The following is a 22052-nucleotide window of genomic DNA, read 5'->3' as shown; positions in this document are numbered from 1 at the left end:
CATGTTCAGAGGACATGTACAGAGGGCATGTTCAGAGGGCATGTACAGAGGACAGTGAGGGCATGTTCAGAGGACAGTGAGGACATGTTCAGAGGACATGTACAGAGGGCATGTTCAGAGGGCATGTTCAGAGGACATGTTCAGAGGGCATGTTCAGAGGACATGTACAGAGGGCATGTTCAGAGGGCATGTACAGAGGACAGTGAGGACATGTTCAGAGGACATGTACAGAGGGCATGTTCAGAGGGCATGTTCAGAGGACAGTGAGGACATGTTCAGAGGGCATGTTCAGAGGACAGTGAGGACATGTTCAGAGGACATGTTCAGAGGGCATGTTCAGAGGACAGTGAGGACATGTTCAGAGGGCATGTTCAGAGGACAGTGAGGACATGTTCAGAGGACATGTACAGAGGGCATGTTCAGAGGGCATGTACAGAGGACAGTGAGGACATGTTCAGAGGACAGTGAGGACATGTTCAGAGGACAACGCAGAACAGCTGTCATCATGCTGACATCGCACACTGGAGCCACATATGATGTTATTATTTGGTCCTGTATGAACATGTAAAGGCGGAGTAAAGGTGTGATGTCATAACGTCAGCCTCAGAAACTCACCTGGAAACAAAGGTGAGACAACTGACAGGAACCCTCACAGCTCCTCCTCTACCACACACACACACACACACACACACACATTAACACATTGACGCGTACACACGTGTTTGTTGTTTCAGTTGTTTTTGTTTTTATTGTTTACAACAAGGCTACATCACCGATGATGTCATGGTGTCAGTCCCTCTGTCTCATTACCCAGAGTTCACTCTGTCTCACTTTGTGGAAAAACAACTAAAAGTCAACCAAAGTTAAAAAGGTCAAAGGTGACGCCAAATCCTCCAGCATGCCGCCTCTACGGGCCGCCGCTCAGCCAAGAGCATCATGGGAAATCTTCTGGCTCTTCATTTGGCACGGACAAAAAACATCACGACCAAAGTCCCAAAAATAAATCTTCTCTTAAAAACTGTTGGCCAGGCGCGTCCTACGATTGGTTACTGATGAAGATCAGTTCACTTCTGACTCCGCCCACCGGCCGGACCCGACCCCGCCCACCTGACACCTGCTGCAGGTGAGGTCAGGTGTGGTCGGGGGTCGGGCTAGAGGACTCAGTCTGTCCAATCAGTCCTCACTCTGTCAGTCCTTCAGAGCGATTCGTCCCGCGTCACATTCAAAGTCCCGCCCCCACCTTCATCATCATCATCATCATCGTCACCTCGTCCCTTTGGATCCTCGTCCGCCGTCACAGCTTTTTGCCGTCACCTCTGAAAGTTGGTCAACAAAAGATTTAACCTGCAGAAGAAGAGAACACATGATGATGTCACACACTGAGGATCTGACCAATCAGATCAAAGTCACGTTCACACGCTGCTTGTTTTCACCACTCGTCATGTTCACCTGCTGCTGGTCTACCCTACGCATCATGTTCGCACACTGCTCGTCTTCACTACGTGTCACGTTTGCACCATGCTCATCTTCACTATGCATCATGTTCGCACACCATGCTCGTCTTCACTACGTGTCACGTTTGCACCATGCTCATCTTCACTACGCATCATGTTCGCACACCATGCTCGTCTTCACTACGTGTCACGTTTGCACCATGCTCATCTTCACTACGCATCATGTTCGCACACCATGCTCGTCTTCACTACGTGTCACGTTTGCACAATGCTCGTCTTCACTACGCGTCATGTTCACACAATGTTCGTCTTCACTACGCGTCATGTTCACACAATGCTCATCTTCACTACGTGTCACATTTGCACACTGCTCATCTTCACTACGTGTCACGTTTGCACACTGATCGTCTTCACTACGTGTCACGTTCGCACAATGCTCATCTTCACTACGTGTCACATTTGCACACTGCTCATCTTCACTACGTGTCACGTTTGCACACTGATCGTCTTCACTACGTGTCACGTTTGCACCATGCTCATCTTCACTACGTGTCACGTTTGCACAATGCTCGTCTTCACTTCGCGTCATGTTCACACAATGCTCGTCTTCACTACACGTCATGTTCACACCATGCTCGTCTTCACTACGTGTCACGTTTGCACACTGCTCATCTTCACTACACGTCATGTTCACACAATGCTCGTCTTCACTACACGTCATGTTCACACCATGCTCGTCTTCACTACGTGTCACGTTTGCACACTGATCGTCTTCACTACGTGTCACGTTTGCACCATGCTCATCTTCACTACGTGTCACGTTTGCACAATGCTCGTCTTCACTACGTGTCATGTTCACACAATGTTCGTCTTCACTACGCGTCATGTTCACACCACGCTCGTCTTCACTACGTGTCACGTTTGCACAATGCTCATCTTCACTACGCGTCATGTTCACACCACGCTCGTCTTCACTACGTGTCACGTTTGCACAATGCTCATCTTCAATACGCGTCATGTTCACACCATGCTCGTCTTCACTACGTGTCACGTTCGCACAATGCTCATCTTCACTACGTGTCACATTTGCACACTGCTCATCTTCACTACGTGTCACGTTTGCACACTGATCGTCTTCACTACGTGTCACGTTTGCACCATGCTCATCTTCACTACGTGTCACGTTTGCACAATGCTCGTCTTCACTTCGCGTCATGTTCACACAATGCTCGTCTTCACTACACGTCATGTTCACACCATGCTCGTCTTCACTACGTGTCACGTTTGCACACTGCTCATCTTCACTACACGTCATGTTCACACATTGCTCGTCTTCACTACACGTCATGTTCACACCATGCTCATCTTCACTACGTGTCACGTTTGCACAATGCTCGTCTTCACTACGCGTCATGTTCACACCATGCTCGTCTTCACTACGTGTCACGTTTGCACAATGCTCGTCTTCACTACGTGTCACGTTTGCACAATGCTCGTCTTCACTACGTGTCACGTTTGCACAATGCTCTTCTTCACTACACGTCATGTTCACACCATGCTCGTCTTCACTACGTGTCACGTTTGCACCATGCTCATCTTCACTACGTGTCACGTTTGCACAATGCTCGTCTTCACTACATGTCACGTTTGCACAATGCTCATCTTCACTACACGTCATGTTCACACCACGCTCGTCTTCACTACGTGTCACGTTTGCACAATGCTCGTCTTCACTACGTGTAATGTTCACACCATGCTCATCTTCAATACATGTCACGTTTGCACAATGCTCATCTTCACTACGCGTCACGTTTGCACACTGCTCGTCTTCACTACGTGTCACGTTTGCACAATGCTCATCTTCACTACGCGTCATGTTCACACCATGCTCGTCTTCACTACGTGTCACGTTTGCACAATGCTCGTCTTCACTACGCGTCATGTTCACACCATGCTCGTCTTCACTACGTGTCACGTTTGCACAATGCTCATCTTTAATACACGTCATGTTCACACCACGCTCGTCTTCACTACGTGTCACATTTGCACAATGCTCGTCTTCACTACGCGTCATGTTCACACCATGCTCGTCTTCACTACGTGTCACGTTTGCACAATGCTCATCTTTAATACACGTCATGTTCACACCACGCTCGTCTTCACGTGTCACGTTTGCACAATGCTCATCTTCAATACACGTCATGTTCACACCACGCTCGTCTTCATTACATGTCACGTTTGCACAATGCTCATCTTCACTACGCGTCACGTTTGCACACTGCTCGTCTTCACTACGTGTCACGTTTGCACAATGCTCGTCTTCACTACACGTCATGTTCACACCATGCTCGTCTTCATTACATGTCACGTTTGCACAATGCTCATCTTCACTACGCATCATGTTCACACCATGCTCGTCTTCACTACGTGTCACGTTTGCACAATGCTCGTCTTCACTACGTGTCACGTTTGCACAATGCTCATCTTCACTACGTGTCACGTTTGCACAATGCTCGTCTTCACTACGTGTCACGTTTGCACAATGCTCTTCTTCACTACGCGGTCACGTTTGCACAATGCTCATCTCATGTTCACACTGCTCGCTTCACTACGGTCACGCTTGCACAATGCTCATCTTCACTACGCGTCATGTTCACCATGCTCATCTTCACTACGTGTCACGTTTGCACAATGCTCATCTTCACTACGCGTCATGTTCACACCATGCTCGTCTTCACTACGTGTCACATTTGCACAATGCTCATCTTCACTACGCGTCATGTTCACACCATGCTCGTCTTCACTACGTGTCACATTTGCACAATGCTCATCTTCACTACGCGTCATGTTCACACCATGCTCGTCTTCACTACGTGTCACGTTTGCACAATGCTCATCTTCACTACGCGTCATGTTCACACCATGCTCGTCTTCACTACGTGTCACGTTTGCACACTGCTCATCTTCACTACGCGTCATGTTCACACCATGCTCGTCTTCACTACGTGTCACGTTTGCACAATGCTCGTCTTCACTACGTGTCACGTTTGCACAATGCTCATCTTCACTACGCGTCATGTTCACACACTGCTCGTCTTCACTACGTGTCACGTTTGCACAATGCTCGTCTTCACTACGTGTCACGTTTGCACAATGCTCATCTTCACTACGCGTCATGTTCACACCATGCTCCTCTTCACTACGTGTCACGTTTGCACAATGCTCGTCTTCACTACGTGTCACATTTGCACAATGCTCATCTTCACTACGCGTCATGTTCACACCATGCTCGTTTTCACTACGTGTCACATTTGCACAATGCTCGTCTTCACTACACGTCATGTTCACACCATGCTCGTCTTCACTACGTGTCACGTTTGCACACTGCTCATCTTCACTACGCGTCATGTTCCACACCATGCTCGTCTTCACTACGTGTCACGTTTGCACACTGCTCATCTTCACTACGCGTCATGTTCACACCATGCTCGTCTTCACTACATGTCATGTTCACACCATGCTCGTTTTCACTACGTGTCACATTTGCACAATGCTCGTCTTCACTACGTGTCACGTTTGCACAATGCTCATCTTCAATACGCGTCATGTTCACACCACGCTCGTCTTCACTACGTCACGTTTGCACAATGCTCATCTTCAATACGCGTCATGTTCACACCACGCTCGTCTTCACTACGTGTCACGTTTGCACACTGCTCATCTTCAATACGCGTCATGTTCACACCACGCTCGTCTTCACTACGTGTCACGTTTGCACAATGCTCATCTTCACTACGCGTCATGTTCACACCATGCTCATCTTCACTACGTGTCACGTTTGCACAATGCTCATCTTCACTACGTGTCATGTTCACACCATGCTCATCTTCACTACGTGTCACGTTTGCACAATGCTCATCTTCACTACGTGTCATGTTCACACCATGCTCATCTTCACTACGTGTCACGTTTGCACAATGCTCATCTTCACTACGCGTCATGTTCACACCATGCTCGTCTTCATTACATGTCACATTTGCACAATGCTCATCTTCACTACGCGTCATGTTCACACCATGCTCGTTTTCACTACGTGTCACATTTGCACAATGCTCATCTTCAATACACGTCATGTTCACACGCCGCCTTCACTCAGTCACGTTTGCACAATGCTCATCTTCACTACGTGTCATGTTCACACCATGCTCATCTTCACTACGTGTCACGTTTGCACAATGCTCATCTTCACTACGCGTCATGTTCACACCATGCTCGTCTTCACTACGTGTCACATTTGCACAATGCTCATCTTCACTACGCGTCATGTTCACACCATGCTCATCTTCACTACGTGTCACGTTTGCACAATGCTCATCTTCACTACGCGTCATGTTCACACCATGCTCGTCTTCACTACGTGTCACATTTGCACAATGCTCATCTTCACTACGTGTCATGTTCACACCATGCTCGTCTTCACTACGTGTCACATTTGCACAATGCTCATCTTCACTACGCGTCATGTTCACACCACGCTCGTCTTCACTACGTGTCACGTTTGCACAATGCTCATCTTCACTACGCGTCATGTTCACACCATGCTCGTCTTCACTACGTGTCACGTTTGCACAATGCTCATCTTCACTACGCGTCATGTTCACACCATGCTCGTCTTCACTGCACGTCATGTTCCCTTACTGCTGGTCTCTATAAACAGATTTGTGTTTACAGTTGCGGAGTGTGCAGCGTGGGTGGGACAAGATTCAGGAATCTGAAGGTGTGCTGGTTTCTGTTTGGAGTCTGAGGCGTATAGACCAATCAGATTTACCCAGCAGGCAAATGGTCAGTGTGGAGAGGTGGAGCCAGGTGGTCTCTAGCTTCATGTTTAAAATCTATCAGCAGGTAAGAATTACAGGTAAACATTCACACACCAGTGACCCAGCCACAGGTAAACATTCACATACCAGTGACATAGCAACAAGTAGACATTCACACACCAGTTACACAGCGACAAGTAGACATTCACACACCAGTGACTCGGCCACAGGTAAACATTCACACAGGGAGGGGTCAGTATTGAACCAATGATACGTGTACATGGTGTGGTGTGAATAGTTACCTTGTGTTGTGTGAACAGTTACCTGGTGTGGTGTGAAGGTTGCAGCTATCGGAACAGTCTGGTGAACTCTCTGATGGCCCAACACACCTGTTTACACTCCTCAGCACTGAAGAGATGAAGAAGACACACATTACGTTACGTTATTGTGACCGTTCTCTTCTTTGATGTGAGAGACATTGTTACCATGGTTATACAGACCCCGTTGATTGGATCATGTTTATAAGCTGTATGTTGTTGCTTTTTGTGTGCTGCTCACCAGTGTGATGTGTTCTGATGGTGTCGGTGTTTGTGTGTCATTGTTTATCATGCTGAGTCCAACAAGTACAGTGCTGTGGAAAAGAATTTCCCCTTGGGGACAATAAAACCTAACCTAACCTATAGATGGCTGAAACATTTAACTTGTCAGTTTAAACTCCAACATGTGTAAAACCTTTCACACCTATCCAGGTGTTCACTCTGAAGCTGTAACCCTACTAAGTTCAGGTACACTCAGAGCTCAGGTGTGGTCGGACGTGTCTTAACTCACAGTGAGGATGCCAGTTTTTCTACATTCCAAATTTAGATCGAGTCTGAACAAAAACCCATCAGACGCCTCGGGCAGCTATTACAAATCATCCCATAATGCCAACATGTCCCTGAATGCCTCATGTCAAAGAACACCTCACTGTCAGCTCCACACGTCCCTGAACGCCTCTCTGCCAGCTCTATGCCTCCCTAAACAATTCACTGCCAGCTCTATGCGTCCCTGAACGCTTTACTGTCAGCTCTGTGCGTCCCTGAATGCCTCATGTCAAAGAACACCTCACTGTCAGCTCCACACGTCCCTGAATGCCTCTCTGCCAGGTCTATGCCTCCCTAAAGAATTCACTGCCAGCTCTATGCGTCCCTGAATGCCTCACTGTCAGCTGTGTGTGTCCCTGAACGCTTTACTGTCAGCTCTATGCGTCCCTGAACGCTTTACTGTCAGCTCTGTGCGTCCCTGAACGCCTCACTGTCAGTTCTGTGTGTCCCTGAATGCCTCATTGTCAGCTCTATGGGTCTATGAAAGCCTCACTGTCAACTCTTTGCATCCCTGAACCCCTCACTGTCAGCTCTGTGCATCCCTGAACGCCTCACTGTCAGCACTATGTGTCCCTGAACGCCTCACTGTCAGCTCTGTGCGTCCCTGAATATCTCACTGTCAGTTCTATGTGTCCCTGAACGCCTCACTGTCAGCTCTGTGCGTCCCTGAACACCTCTCTGTCAGCTCTGCGCGTCCCTGAATCCCTCTCTGTCAGCTCTGTACATCCCTGAAAGCCTCACTGTCAGCTCTGTGCGTCCCTGAACGCCTCACTGTCAGCTCTGTGCGTCCCTGAATCCCTCTCTGTCAGCTCTGTACATCCCTGAAAGCCTCACTGTCAGCTCTGTGCGTCCCTGAATCCCTCTCTGTCAGCTCTGTACATCCCTGAAAGCCTCACTGTCAGCTCCGTGCGTCCCTGACTGCCTCTCTGTCAACTCTGTGCTTCCCTGAACGCCTCACTGTCAGCTCTGTGCTTCCCTGAACGCCTCACTGTCAGCTCTGTGCTTCCCTGAACGCCTCACTGTAAGTTCTGTGCATCCCTGAACGCCTCACTGTAAGTTCTGTGCATCCCTGAACACCTCACTGTCAACTCTGTGTGTCCCTGAACGCCTCACTGTCAGCTCTGTGCTTCCCTGAATGCCTCACTGTAAGTTCTGTGCATCCCTGAACGCCTCACTGTAACTTCTGTGCTTCCCTGAAAGCCTCACTGTCAGCTCCGTGCGTCCCTGAATCCCTCTCTGTCAGCTCTGTACATCCCTGAAAGCCTCACTGTCAGCTCTGTGCGTCCCTGAAAGCCTCACTGTCAGCTATATGCATCACTGAGCGCTTTGCTGTCAGCTCTGTGCGTCCCTGAAAGCCTCACTGTCAGCTCTGTACATCCCTGAAAGCCTCACTGTCAGCTCTGTGCGTCCCTGACTGCCTCTCTGTCAACTCTGTGCTTCCCTGAACGCCTCACTGTCAGCTCTGTGCGTCCCTGAACGCCTCACTGTCAGCTCTGTGCTTCCCTGAACGCCTCACTGTAAGTTCTGTGCGTCCCTGAAAGCCTCACTGTCAGCTATATGCATCACTGAGCGCTTTGCTGTCAGCTCTGTGCGTCCCTGAAAGCCTCACTGTCAGTTCTGTTTCCCTGAACTCCTCACTGTCAGCTCTGTGTGTTCCTGAACGCCTCACTGTAAGTTCTGTGCATCCCTGAATGCCTCACTGTAACTTCTGTGCTTCCCTGAACACCTCACTGTCAGCTCCGTGCGTCCCTGACTGCCTCTCTGTCAACTCTGTGCTTCCCTGAATGCCTCACTGTCAGCTCTGTGCGTCCCTGAAAGCCTCACTGTCAGCTCTATGCATCACTGAGCGCTTTGCTGTCAGCTCTGTGCGTCCCTGAAAGCCTCACTGTCAGTTCTGTTTCCCTGAACACCTCACTGTCAGCTCTGTGGGTCTATGAACACCTCACTGTCAGCTCTGTGGGTCTATGAACACCTCTCTGTCAGCTCTGTGCGTCCCTAAACACCTCTCTGTCAGCTCTGTGCGTCCCTGAACACCTCTCTGTCAGCTCTGTGCGTCCCTGAATCCCTCTCTGTCAGCTCTGTACATCCCTGAAAGCCTCACTGTCAGCTCTGTGCGTCCCTGACTGCCTCTCTGTCAACTCTGTGCTTCCCTGAACGCCTCACTGTCAGCTCTGTGCTTCCCTGAACGCCTCACTGTAAGTTCTGTGCATCCCTGAACGCCTCACTGTAAGTTCTGTGCATCCCTGAACACCTCACTGTCAGCTCTGTGTGTCCCTGAATCCCTCTCTGTAAGTTCTGTGCATCCCTGAACGCCTCACTGTAAGTTCTGTGCTTCCCTGAATGCCTCTCTGTCAGCTCTGTGCTTCCCTGAATGCCTCACTGTCAGCTCCGTGCTTCCCTGAATGCCTCACTGTCAGCTCTGTGCGTCCCTGAACGCCTCACTGTAACTTCTGTGCTTCCCTGAACACCTCACTGTCAGCTCTGTGCGTCCCTGAATCCCTCTCTGTCAGCTCTGTGCATCCCTGAACACCTCTCTGTCAGCTCTGTGCGTCCCTGAACACCTCTCTGTCAGCTCTGTGCGTCCCTGAATCCCTCTCTGTCAGCTCTGTACATCCCTGAACACCTCTCTGTCAGCTCTGTGCGTCCCTGAACACCTCTCTGTCAGCTCTGTACATCCCTGAACACCTCTCTGTCAGCTCTGTGCGTCCCTGAATCCCTCTCTGTCAGCTCTGTACATCCCTGAACACCTCTCTGTCAGCTCTGTACATCCCTGAACACCTCTCTGTCAGCTCTGTGCTTCCCTGAATGCCTCACTGTCAGCTCTGTGCATCCCTGAACACCTCTCTGTCAGCTCTGTGCGTCCCTGAACACCTCTCTGTCAGCTCTGTGCGTCCCTGAATCCCTCTCTGTCAGCTCTGTACATCCCTGAAAGCCTCACTGTCAGCTCTGTGCGTCCCTGAACGCCTCTCTGTCAGCTCTGTGCGTCCCTGAATCCCTCTCTGTCAGCTCTGTACATCCCTGAAAGCCTCACTGTCAGCTCTGTGCGTCCCTGACTGCCTCTCTGTCAACTCTGTGCTTCCCTGAACGCCTCACTGTCAGCTCTGTGCGTCCCTGAACGCCTCACTGTCAGCTCTGTGCTTCCCTGAACGCCTCACTGTAAGTTCTGTGCATCCCTGAACGCCTCACTGTAAGTTCTGTGCATCCCTGAACGCCTCACTGTCAGCTCTGTGTGTCCCTGAACGCCTCACTGTCAGCTGTGCTTCCCTGAACGCCTCACTGTCAGCTGTGCTTCCCTGAACGCCTCACTGTAAGTTCTGTGCATCCCTGAACGCCTCACTGTCAGCTCTGTGTGTCCCTGAACGCCTCACTGTCAGCTGTGCTTCCCTGAACGCCTCACTGTCAGCTGTGCTTCCCTGAACGCCTCACTGTAAGTTCTGTGCATCCCTGAACGCCTCACTGTAACTTCTGTGCTTCCCTGAACACCTCACTGTCAGCTCTGTGCGTCCCTGAATCCCTCTCTGTCAGCTCTGTGCTTCCCTGAATGCCTCACTGTCAGCTCCGTGCTTCCCTGAATGCCTCACTGTCAGCTCTGTGCGTCCCTGAACGCCTCACTGTAACTTCTGTGCTTCCCTGAACACCTCACTGTCAGCTCTGTGCGTCCCTGAATCCCTCTCTGTCAGCTCTGTGCTTCCCTGAATGCCTCACTGTCAGCTCTGTGCTTCCCTGAATGCCTCACTGTCAGCTCTGTGCGTCCCTGAAAGCCTCACTGTCAGCTCCGTGCGTCCCTGACTGCCTCTCTGTCAACTCTGTGCTTCCCTGAATGCCTCACTGTCAGCTCTGTGCGTCCCTGAAAGCCTCACTGTCAGCTATATGCATCACTGAGCGCTTTGCTGTCAGCTCTGTGCGTCCCTGAAAGCCTCACTGTCAGTTCTGTTTCCCTGAACTCCTCACTGTCAGCTCTGCATGTTCCTGAATGCCTCACTGTCAGCTCTGTGCGTCCCTGAAAGCCTCACTGTCAGCTCTGTGCATTCCTGAACACCTCTCTGTCAGCTCTATGCATCCCTGAACGCCTCACTGTCAGTGCTATGTGTTCCTGAACACCTCACTGTTGGCTCTATACGTCCCTGAACACCGCACGGTCAGCTCCACATGTCCTTGAACGCCTCACTGCCATGTTCATGTTGCTGTTGTTGATCATGTTACCTGTGATGATGGTTTTAACAGTGTTGACAGTGATGATGGAGTCTCACCTGGTGACCTGTTTGTGGAAATCCGTCAGCTGTTTGTGGGTGACAGTCACGGCTCCTCCGGACGTCTCCTTCGGTAAACCCTTCAGAGCGTTTTCTAACCAGCGGCAGAACGTCTGGATCAGAAGACAGAGTGTAAACACACCTGAGGAACAACAGGTGACACACCCGAGGAACAGCAAGTGACACACCTGAGGAACCGCAGGTGACACACCTGTGAGACAGGTGATACACCTGATGGACAGCAGGTGACACACCTGTGAGACCGGTGATACACCTGAGGGACAGCAGGTGACACAATTGAAGGACAGGTGACACACCTGAGGAACCGCAGGTGACACACCTGAGGGACCGCAGGTGACACACCTGAGGGACAGCAGGTGACACACCTGAGCAGGTGTTACTCCTCATACTCACAGGTCTGTCGAACACCATGACCTCCCACAGCACCTCCGCGACGTCGGGCAGCGTGTATGGTGGCAGACAGAAACAACACGAGTGCATCAGCTGAGTGACGAGCTGCTGACCGTGCTGCTCCATGGCCTGACCAATCAGCTGCTTCCTCACCTCAAAGTCCTCCTCGTGCTGCAGAGGACAGAGGTCAGAGGACACACGACAGGTAACAGAGGACAGTGGACAGAGGTCAGAGGTAACAGAGGACAGTGGACAGAGGTCAGAGGTAACAGAAGACGACAGAGGACACACGACAGGTAACAGCGGAGGACAGAGGACAGAGGATGTAACAGAGGAGGACAAAGGTCGGAGGACAGAAGAAGACAGCGGTTATAGAAGAGGACAGAGGACAGGGGTCAGAGGTCAGAGACAGCCTTGTCATCAGAAACGTTTTCATCTTTATGTCCCTGTGTCTTTCTGCTGACTCACATCATTGGCGACTCCGGTGTGGATCAGGTCTCGGACAAACTTCATGACACTGCAGTTGGCGTCCCGGTGGTCCAATGAGGTTGCAGCAATGGCACATTGGATGATGTGAACAATGATGCTGCTGCTGAGTAAAGTGACGGGACTCCTCTGGACAAACCTGAACGCAAGAGACAGCCATGAAGATATCATGTAGAAATACAGGTAGTTATACAAGTAGTTGTACAGGTAGATATCAGAGACTTTACTGAACATAATCTCAGTAGACATTGGATCTTTTCAGGTGAACCTGCAGACTCACCTGGTGGCCAGTCTGAACAGGTCGTCCACAGTGTCAGGATGATTCCTCAGACCATTCGGCTGCTCCAACAACTGGAAGGTTGGCATACACAAAGCCTGGAGGAGGAGGAGGTCATTATCATCATCATCATCAGTCTGCCTCAAACAGTCAGAGTGAATCAGTGCAGCTCAGACTGATTCTGAGCTGAACAAATGTGTCTTGTTAGTGGGTCGAAACTAAATTCTTTTATCAAGGGTTCATACACCTGGGCCCTGTGTCAGAAAGCAGGATCAGTGAAACTCTGAGTTTGTTCAGCCTGAAATGAAACTCTGAGTTTTCCGTTTCACAAAGCCAGCTCAGTGTAACCCTGAGTCAGTTACTATGGCAACATACTCCATGAAGCTAACCTGCTGAGTCACAGGTTTGCTTCATGTCAGCCTGAGGCTGAGCGTGTAGCAGGAAGTAGAAACATGGCGTGTCCTTTAGTGAATGAAGTGGTGGAGGTTGAGGCCCAGTGTATTCAGAGGCTGTTGTGTAAGGAGAAGGTGATTAGAGCCTGTTTGGATGTCTCCCTGGAGGAGTGTCTATATGAAAGATACTGTTTGACCTCACACTCTATCATTTATCTAACAATCTGTTCCACCCACATATATCACATATTACACATCCTGGATTTACATTATCATCACAGCACATTTTATGCATTGTCCTTTGATTCTTTTCTTTATAACATCAGAGACACTGAACACATCAGAGAGACAGCGGTTTGTCGGCCCGTAAGAAAAGTGTCTCTGGCTCTGAAAAGACTTTGGACCCTTGTTGTGGTTTTCCCTGGACATAAATCACAATCCATTATTAAAGTATTTGCAATGGAGCATCAGCAGCTTAGTGGATGGAGCGGACGCCCGTGATCAGATGCCCAGCCCAGCGCCTGATGCAGCAGCCGCGGGTTCAAACCCAGCCTACAGCCTCTCGCTGCGCGTCGTTCCCTCTCTCCCTCAACGTTATGCTGTTTTGCCATTAAAGGCAACAAAAGCCCCGAAAATAATCTTAAAAAAGAGGAATTCCAAAGAACTGCATCCAAACAGGCTCTAATCACCTTCTCCTTACACAACAGCCTCTGAATACACTGGGCCTCAACCTCCACCACTTCATTCACTAAAGGACACGCCATGTTTCTACTTCCTGCTACACGCTCAGCCTCAGGCTGACATGAAGCAAACCTGTGACTCAGCAGGTTAGCTTCACAGAGTGTGTTGCCATAGTAACTGACTCAGGGTTACACTGAGCTGGCTTTGTGAAACGGAAAACTCAGAGTTTCATTTCAGGCTGAACAAACTCAGAGTTTCACTGATCCTGCTTTCTGAAATAGGGCCCTGATCTGCAGGTGTGTTGGTGTGTTTCCCTGGACTACAGGTGTGTTTACCTGGACTACAGGTGTGTTTACCTGGTCTTCAGGTGTGCTGGTGTGTTTACCTGGTCGACAGGTGTGTATTTACCTGTAACATGTCAAGCAGGCCCTGCCTGCAGCCCTCCTCCATGCCGTACTCGTCTACCAGAATGCTGCCCAGGTACAGGAAGCAGGAGTGTGGATACACCTGGTACACGCTGACCATCTGAAGACAACAAACATCCAATCAGAGAAGTCAGTGAACATGTGTCACAACTAACATGTGAACAGATGTTAAACTAACATGTGAACAGGTGTTTAACTAACATGTGAACAGATGTTAAACTAACATGTGAAAAGGTGTTTAACTAACATGTGAAAAGGTGTTTAACTAACATGTGAACAGATGTTAAACTAACATGTGAACAGATGTTAAACTAACATGTGAACAGGTGTTTAACTAACATGTGAAAAGGTGTTTAACTAACGTGAACAGGTGTTTAACTAACATGAACAGATGTTAAACTAACATGTGAACAGGTGTTTAACTAACATATGAACAAGTGTTTAACTAACGTGAACAGGTGTTAAACTAACATGTGAACAGGTGTTTAACTAACATGTGAACAAGTGTTTAACTAACGTGAACAGGTGTTAAACTAACATGTGAACAGGTGTTTAACTAACATATGAACAAGTGTTTAACTAATGTGAACAGGAGTTAAACTAAGATGTGAACAGGTGTTTAACTAACATGTGAACAGATGTCCAACTAACATGTAAACAGGTGTTAAACTAACATGGTGTGCTGTGTTATCGATCGTGAAATCCAAACCGTTCTCTTTAACCCTTTTAATTTAACATCTGAAACATAACCTGTCCAGATGTGTCTCACCTGAGTGACGAGTGGCTGCAGCAGGGAGGCGGAGCCTTTCCCGACACATCGTACAGCGAACCTGAGACAACGACAGCATCGCTCCACGATCCTGTTATCAGCCTGATGAGTGTTCAGAGTCTCTGACAGTACAGGCCAGATCTACAGGTGAGTCACATGACACATGTAAAACATATGGCACCTTACAGGTAGGTCACATGATGAAGGTTATTTGTTAATAAAATACTTTTCATGTGAAAATATTCAAAGAACCCTTCCAGGAAAAAAGTCAGATAGATGAGATGAGTTCAGGTGAACTCAGGTGAGTCCAGGTGTTTTACCTCCTGAATGACTTTCTGACAGGGGTGAGTCTGTCCATTCTCTACAATGGGGTTTGTGTGTCTGACAGAAAAACAAAGAGACAACATCAGTGTGTTTACTTTCCACTGCTTCATGTATTCAAATACAGCCTGAAATTTGACTACAGGTAAATCAACAGATAAACTCACCTGAAGATAACAGCCAGTCTGTCGAGCCAGACGGTGGGATCAGCTGATTTACCATTTGTCGATTCTTCAGCCAAAAGCTGAAAGACAAAAATTTAAACTCTGGTTTTAATTTGAATGTTTGTTTTTATTCAAAGACTCCGATCATTTTGTCCTCCAGACAGGTGAGTGTATCAGACAGGTGAGGGGGACACACAGGTGATGGGGACAGACATGTGAGTTACAGACAGGTCAAACATAGACTGACCTTTTTTAGAGCCAGGACCTGAACAGCACAGAGATCACTGAGACATTCTGCAATCTTCTCCAGAGGAAGACGAGCCAGGACTAGAGCTGTACCTGTACAGGTAAACAAACAGACTGTGACATCACAGTGACAGACCTGAGGACCAGAGCCGTACATGTACAGGTAAACGAACAGACTGTGACATCACAGTGACAGACCTGAGTACCAGAGCCGTACCTGTACAGGTAAACAAACAGACTGTGACATCTCAGTGACAGACCTGAGGACCAGAGCTGTACCTGTACAGGTAAACAAACAGAATGCGACTGTGATCAAAGGTGTTCTCAAGTACCTTTCAGCAGTCCTACAGCGGCCTCGGTGGAGAGGGCGAAGGAGTCGAGGGCGCGAGCAATGTCCAGCAGACCCTGGAAGTGTTGAGCCATATGATCTCTGCACACCGAACAGATGTTGTGGATCGCCTTGGCTGCTGCTGACGCCAGAGGTTTTTCCCTCAGGCCTTTCATCAGGTAGTTCAATACTGGGTCTGACAGGAAAAGGAAATACACACAGTCAGGGTTTACAAAATAAATGTTTACCTCTGAGCATCAATAAAATATTTACAAGAAAAATGATGGACGTCTCAGATTTCTGTCTCCAATCTCCAGATGATCCTTTAAGTGTTTTTATCATCTCAGTTTGATCACTGCTATGTAAAACTCCCCAGTAAAATACCAGTATAATACCAGTATGACAACAGTATATTACCAGTATAATACCAGTTAATACCTGTATAATACCAGTATGATACCAGTGTTGTATCAGCCGTGTTTCTTTTCACTGGTTACCAGTATAAAACCAGTATGATACCAGTAAAATGTCGGCCCTGTTTCAGCGCAGATTGAAGTTTTAATTCGTACCGAGGAATCTTGGGTTTCTGTCGACAACCTCGCTCATCTCTCCGACCAGCTCGATGCTCGTATAACGAACTGCCATATGGACGCTCTCTGGAAGTAGAACCACCTGCTGCAGAACCTCCGACAGCGTTGGGTTGTTCTCTCTGAAAGATAAACACAAACCATTTAAATTTACATTTATTCACAAACGGTTTTCCTGACAGGTCGGGTTGTTTTCTCTCAAGTCAGGACTGATGAAAACTGATATCTCATGTTCCTACATTCTGAAGGAAGAAGCTGTTTGACATGAAGTGAATCTTCAGATACTCACGGATCAACACTTTTAGCGATCGCAGCCATGATGAAAAGAACAGCCTCTGTCACCTCCCAGGAAGGGCTCCCTTCTTTTAACGTAGAATATAACTGACAACAGACAGAGAACGTCTTTAAATGTGAAATACAACTGACAACAGAGAACATCTTTTAACGTAGAATATAACTGACAACGGACAGAGAACGTCTTTAAACATGGAATATAACTGACAACAGAGAACATCTTTTAATGTAGAATATAACTGACAATGGACAGAGAACGTCTTTAAACGCGGAATATAACTGACAACAGAGAACATCTTTTAACGTAGAATATAACTGACAACGGACAGAGAACGTCTTTAAACATTTAACGTACAGTAACGAAGAACATGTTCACCAAACAGATTAGAAGCCTTTCATTGTTTAGAACTTGTGGATTTAATCTGAGGTACCTGAGAGAAACACTCCATGGATCCAACAAGAAAAATGACGTCTTTAACCAGGTCAGATACTCTCATCCTGAACTCCCCAAAGTCATCAGTGTCCTCAGGGATCCCCTCCTGTTGAGTCCAAAGTCATTTATATTAAATCTGATGACGTACAGGAAACAGTTTTTAACTACAACTGAACTCAAACCAACAGAATTGTGTTTGTCTGATGGTGTTTTCCGATCAGTACAGTTCAGGTTGTGGATTTTATCTGTCACAGGTAGCTCTGTGTGGACTGGATCAAGTGACTTACATGGTCTGGGTCCAGTTGACAGTGTCGAGCCAAACAGTGCAGAAGTCTCTGGATGTACGGTCTGAAGATGGAGTGAAGAGCTGCATCATTGATTTTATACAGATGTTCTCCAAGACGGTACCAGAAGTTAAAGGAGATCTCCACGACCTGGATCAGAACAAGAACCAGAACACAGACAGAGAATGATTATCACCCTAACCCACAGGGAGATCTTGTCGTAGGTGTGGCAGTGTAGTGTTATTACTGTTATGGTAAAATAGACTGCACTTGTGTAGCAACTTCCCAGTGTTCTTGACCACTCAATGCGCTTTTACACTCCTGAGTCACAAACACACAATCACACACACATTCACATTGACACATTCACACACTGGTGGCCGAGGCTACCATACAAGGTGCCACCTGCTCCTCAGAAACCATTCACACACACTCACACACTGATGGAACAGCCATCGGGGGCAATTCAGGATTCACTATCTTTCCCAAGTATACATTGACATGCGGACTGGAAGAGCCGGGGATCAAACCCCCAGTCCTCTGATTAGTGACGACCTGCTCTACCTCTGATCCACAGCCGGCCCACTGAGGGTGTGGTGGTTATTACTGTAACTGTACTGAGAGTGTGGTGGTTATTACTGTGACTGTACTGAGGGTGTGGTGGTTATTATTGTAACTGTACTGAGGGTGTGGTGGTTATTACTGTGACTGTACTGAGAGTGTGGTGGTTATTACTGTAACTGTACTGAGGGTGTGGTGGTTATTACTGTAACTGTACTGAGGTGTAGTGGTTATTACTGTAACTGTACTGAGGGTGTGGTGGTTATTACTGTAACTGTACTGAGAGTGTAGTGGTTATTACTGTAACTGTACTGAGGGTGTGGTGGTTATTACTGTAACTGTACTGAGGGTGTGGTGGTTATTACTGTAACTGTACTGAGAGTGTGGTGGTTATTACTGTAACTGTACTGAGAGTGTAGTGGTTATTACTGTAACTGTACTGAGAGTGTGGTGGTTATTACTGTAACTGTACTGAGAGTGTAGTGGTTATTACTGTAACTGTACTGAGAGTGTGGTGGTTATTACTGTAACTGTACTGAGAGTGTGGTGGTTATTACTGTAACTGTACTGAGGGTGTGGTGATTATTACTGTAACTGTACTGAGAGTGTGGTGGTTATTACTGTGACTGTACTGGGGGTGTGGTGGTTATTACTGTGACTGTACTGAGGGTGTAGTGGTTATTACTGTGACTGTACTGAGGGTGTAGTGGTTATTACTGTAACTGTACTGAGGTGTAGTGGTTATTACTGTAACTGTACTGAGGTGTAGTGGTTATTACTGTGACTGTACTGAGGGTGTGGTGGTTATTACTGTGACTGTACTGAGAGTGTGGTGGTTATTACTGTGACTGTACTGGGGGTGTGGTGGTTATTACTGTGACTGTACTGAGGGTGTAGTGGTTATTACTGTAACTGTACTGAGGTGTAGTGGTTATTACTGTGACTGTACTGAGGGTGTAGTGGTTATTACTGTAACTGTACTGAGATGTAGTGGTTATTACTGTAACTGTACTGAGGGTGTGGTGGTTATTACTGTAACTGTACTGAGAGTGTGGTGGTTATTACTGTGACTGTACTGAGGGTGTGGTGGTTATTACTGTAACTGTACTGAGATGTAGTGGTTATTACTGTAACTGTACTGAGGTGTGGTGGTTATTACTGTGACTGTACTGAGAGTGTGGTGGTTATTACTGTAACTGTACTGAGGGTGTGGTGGTTATTACTGTAACTGTACTGAGGGTGTGGTGGTTATTACTGTGACTGTACTGAGGGTGTGGTGGTTGTTACTGTAACTGTACTGAGGGTGTGGTGGTTATTACTGTAACTGTACTGAGGGTGTGGTGGTTATTACTGTGACTGTACTGAGGGTGTGGTGGTTATTGCTGTAACTGTACTGAGGGTGTGGTGGTTATTACTGTGACTGTACTGAGGGTGTGGTGGTTATTACTGTAACTGTACTGAGGGTGTGGTGGTTATTACTGTGACTGTACTGAGGGTGTGGTTGTTACTGTAACTGTACTGAGAGTGTGGTTTTTACTGTGACTGTACTGAGGGTGTGGTGATTATTACTGTGACTGTACTGAGGGTGTGGTGGTTATTACTGTAACTGTACTGAGGGTGTGGTGGTTATTACTGTAACTGTACTGAGGGTGTGGTGGTTATTACTGTAACTGTACTGAGGGTGTGGTTGACTGTACTGAGGGTGTGGTGGTTGTTACTGTAACTGTACTGAGAGTGTGGTGGTTATTACTGTAACTGTACTGAGGGTGTGGTGGTTGTTACTGTAACTGTACTGAGAGTGTGGTGGTTATTACTGTAACTGTACTGAGGGTGTGGTGGTTATTACTGTGACTGTACTGAGGGTGTGGTGGTTATTACTGTAACTGTACTGAGGGTGTGGTGGTTATTACTGTGACTGTACTGAGGGTGTGGTGGTTGTTACTGTAACTGTACTGAGAGTGTGGTGGTTATTACTGTAACTGTACTGAGGGTGTGGTGGTTATTACTGTAACTGTACTGAGGGTGTGGTGGTTATTACTGTAACTGTACTGAGAGTGTGGTTATTACTGTAACTGTACTGAGGGTGTGGTGGTTATTACTGTAACTGTACTGAGAGTGTGGTGGTTATTACTGTAACTGTACTGAGAGTGTGGTGGTTATTACTGTAACTGTACTGAGGGTGTGGTGGTTATTACTGTGACTGTACTGAGAGTGTGGTGGTTATTACTGTAACTGTACTGAGGGTGTGGTGGTTATTACTGTAACTGTACTGAGAGTGTGGTGGTTATTACTGTAACTGTACTGAGGGTGTGGTGGTTATTACTGTGACTGTACTGAGAGTGTGGTTATTACTGTAACTGTACTGAGGGTGTGGTGGTTATTACTGTGACTGTACTGAGGGTGTGGTGGTTGTTACTGTAACTGTACTGAGAGTGTGGTGGTTATTACTGTAACTGTACTGAGGGTGTGGTGGTTATTACTGTAACTGAGCGTGTGGTGGTTATTACTGTAACTGTACTGAGGGTGTGGTGGTTATTACTGTAACTGTACTGAGGGTGTGGTTGTTATTACTGTGACTGTACTGAGAGTGTGGTGGTTATTACTGTAACTGTACTGAGGGTGTGGTGGTTATTACTGTGACTGTACTGAGGGTGTGGTGGTTGTTACTGTAACTGTACTGAGAGTGTGGGGTTTATTACTGTAAATTAACTGATGGTGTGGTGGTTATTACTGTGACTTTACTGAGGGTGTGGTGGTTATTACTGTAACTGTACTGAGGGTGTGGTGGTTATTACTGTAACTGTACTGAGAGTGTGGTGGTTATTACTGTAACTGTACTGAGGGTGTGGTGGTTATTACTGTAACTGTACTGAGGGTGTGGTGGTTATTACTGTGACTGTACTGAGGGTGTGGTGGTTATTACTGTAACTGTACTGAGAGTGTGGTGGTTATTACTGTAACTGTACTGAGGGTGTGGTGGTTATTACTGTGACTGTACTGAGGGTGTGGTGGTTATTACTGTAACTGTACTGAGAGTGTGGTGGTTATTACTGTAACTGTACTGAGGGTGTGGTGGTTATTACTATAACTGTACTGAGGGTGTGGTGGTTATTACTGTAACTGTACTGAGGGTGTGGTGGTTATTACTGTAACTGTACTGAGGGTGTAGTGGTTATTACTGTAACTGTACTGAGGGTGTGGTGGTTATTACTGTAACTGTACTGAGAGTGTGGTGGTTATTACTGTAACTGTACTGAGAGTGTGGTGGTTATTACTGTAACTGTACTGAGAGTGTGGTGGTTATTACTGTAACTGTACTGAGGTGTAGTGGTTATTACTGTAACTGTACTGAGGGTGTAGTGGTTATTACTGTAACTGTACTGAGAGTGTAGTGGTTATTACTGTAACTGTACTGAGAGTGTGGTGGTTATTACTGTAACTGTACTGAAGTGTGGTGGTTATTACTGTAACTGTACTGAGGGTGTGGTGGTTATTACTGTAACTGTACTGAGGGTGTGGTGGTTATTACTGTAACTGTACTGAGAGTGTGGTGGTTATTACTGTAACTGTACTGAGGGTGTGGTGGTTATTACTGTAACTGTACTGAGGGTGTGGTGGTTATTACTGTGACTGTACTGAGTGTGTGGTTATTACTGTAACTGTACTGAGGGTGTAGTGGTTATTACTGTAACTGTACTGAGGGTGTGGTGGTTATTACTGTGACTGTACTGAGGGTGTGGTGGTTATTACTGTAACTGTACTGAGGGTGTAGTGGTTATTACTGTAACTGTACTGAGGGTGTGGTGGTTATTACTGTAACTGTACTGAGGGTGTGGTGGTTATTACTGTGACTGTACTGAGGGTGTGGTGGTTATTACTGTAACTGTACTGAGGTGTAGTGGTTATTACTGTAACTGTACTGAGGGTGTAGTGGTTATTACTGTAACTGTACTGAGAGTGTAGTGGTTATTACTGTAACTGTACTGAGAGTGTGGTGGTTATTACTGTA

At 47.3% G+C, this 22052-nt stretch overlaps 1 protein-coding gene across 1 annotated transcript in view; it reads right to left on the bottom strand.

The window, feature by feature from the left end:
• Positions 1–721: 721 nt before the first annotated feature.
• Positions 722–22052, bottom strand: part of tnpo3 (transportin 3) — a 43050-nt gene continuing 21719 nt past the window's right edge. Inside the window, exons 8-23 of the mRNA XM_049566697.1 lie at positions 17486–17632; positions 17197–17304; positions 16761–16852; positions 16454–16593; positions 15889–16080; positions 15558–15649; positions 15314–15390; positions 15146–15206; positions 14826–14966; positions 14040–14156; positions 12562–12656; positions 12264–12420; positions 11799–11966; positions 11385–11497; positions 6596–6679; positions 722–1344 (exon numbers count right to left, since the gene is read on the bottom strand). Coding sequence (XP_049422654.1) covers positions 6619–6679; positions 11385–11497; positions 11799–11966; positions 12264–12420; positions 12562–12656; positions 14040–14156; positions 14826–14966; positions 15146–15206; positions 15314–15390; positions 15558–15649; positions 15889–16080; positions 16454–16593; positions 16761–16852; positions 17197–17304; positions 17486–17632 — 1761 coding nt within the window. The 3' untranslated portion in view covers positions 722–1344; positions 6596–6618. The remainder of the gene's footprint in view (positions 1345–6595; positions 6680–11384; positions 11498–11798; positions 11967–12263; positions 12421–12561; positions 12657–14039; positions 14157–14825; positions 14967–15145; positions 15207–15313; positions 15391–15557; positions 15650–15888; positions 16081–16453; positions 16594–16760; positions 16853–17196; positions 17305–17485; positions 17633–22052) is intronic.

The sequence above is a fragment of the Epinephelus fuscoguttatus genome, linkage group LG22 (assembly GCF_011397635.1).
Source record: "Epinephelus fuscoguttatus linkage group LG22, E.fuscoguttatus.final_Chr_v1".
In the NCBI taxonomy this organism is placed as follows: domain Eukaryota; kingdom Metazoa; phylum Chordata; class Actinopteri; order Perciformes; family Serranidae; genus Epinephelus; species Epinephelus fuscoguttatus.
This window is presented reverse-complemented; position numbering and strand designations above follow the sequence as displayed.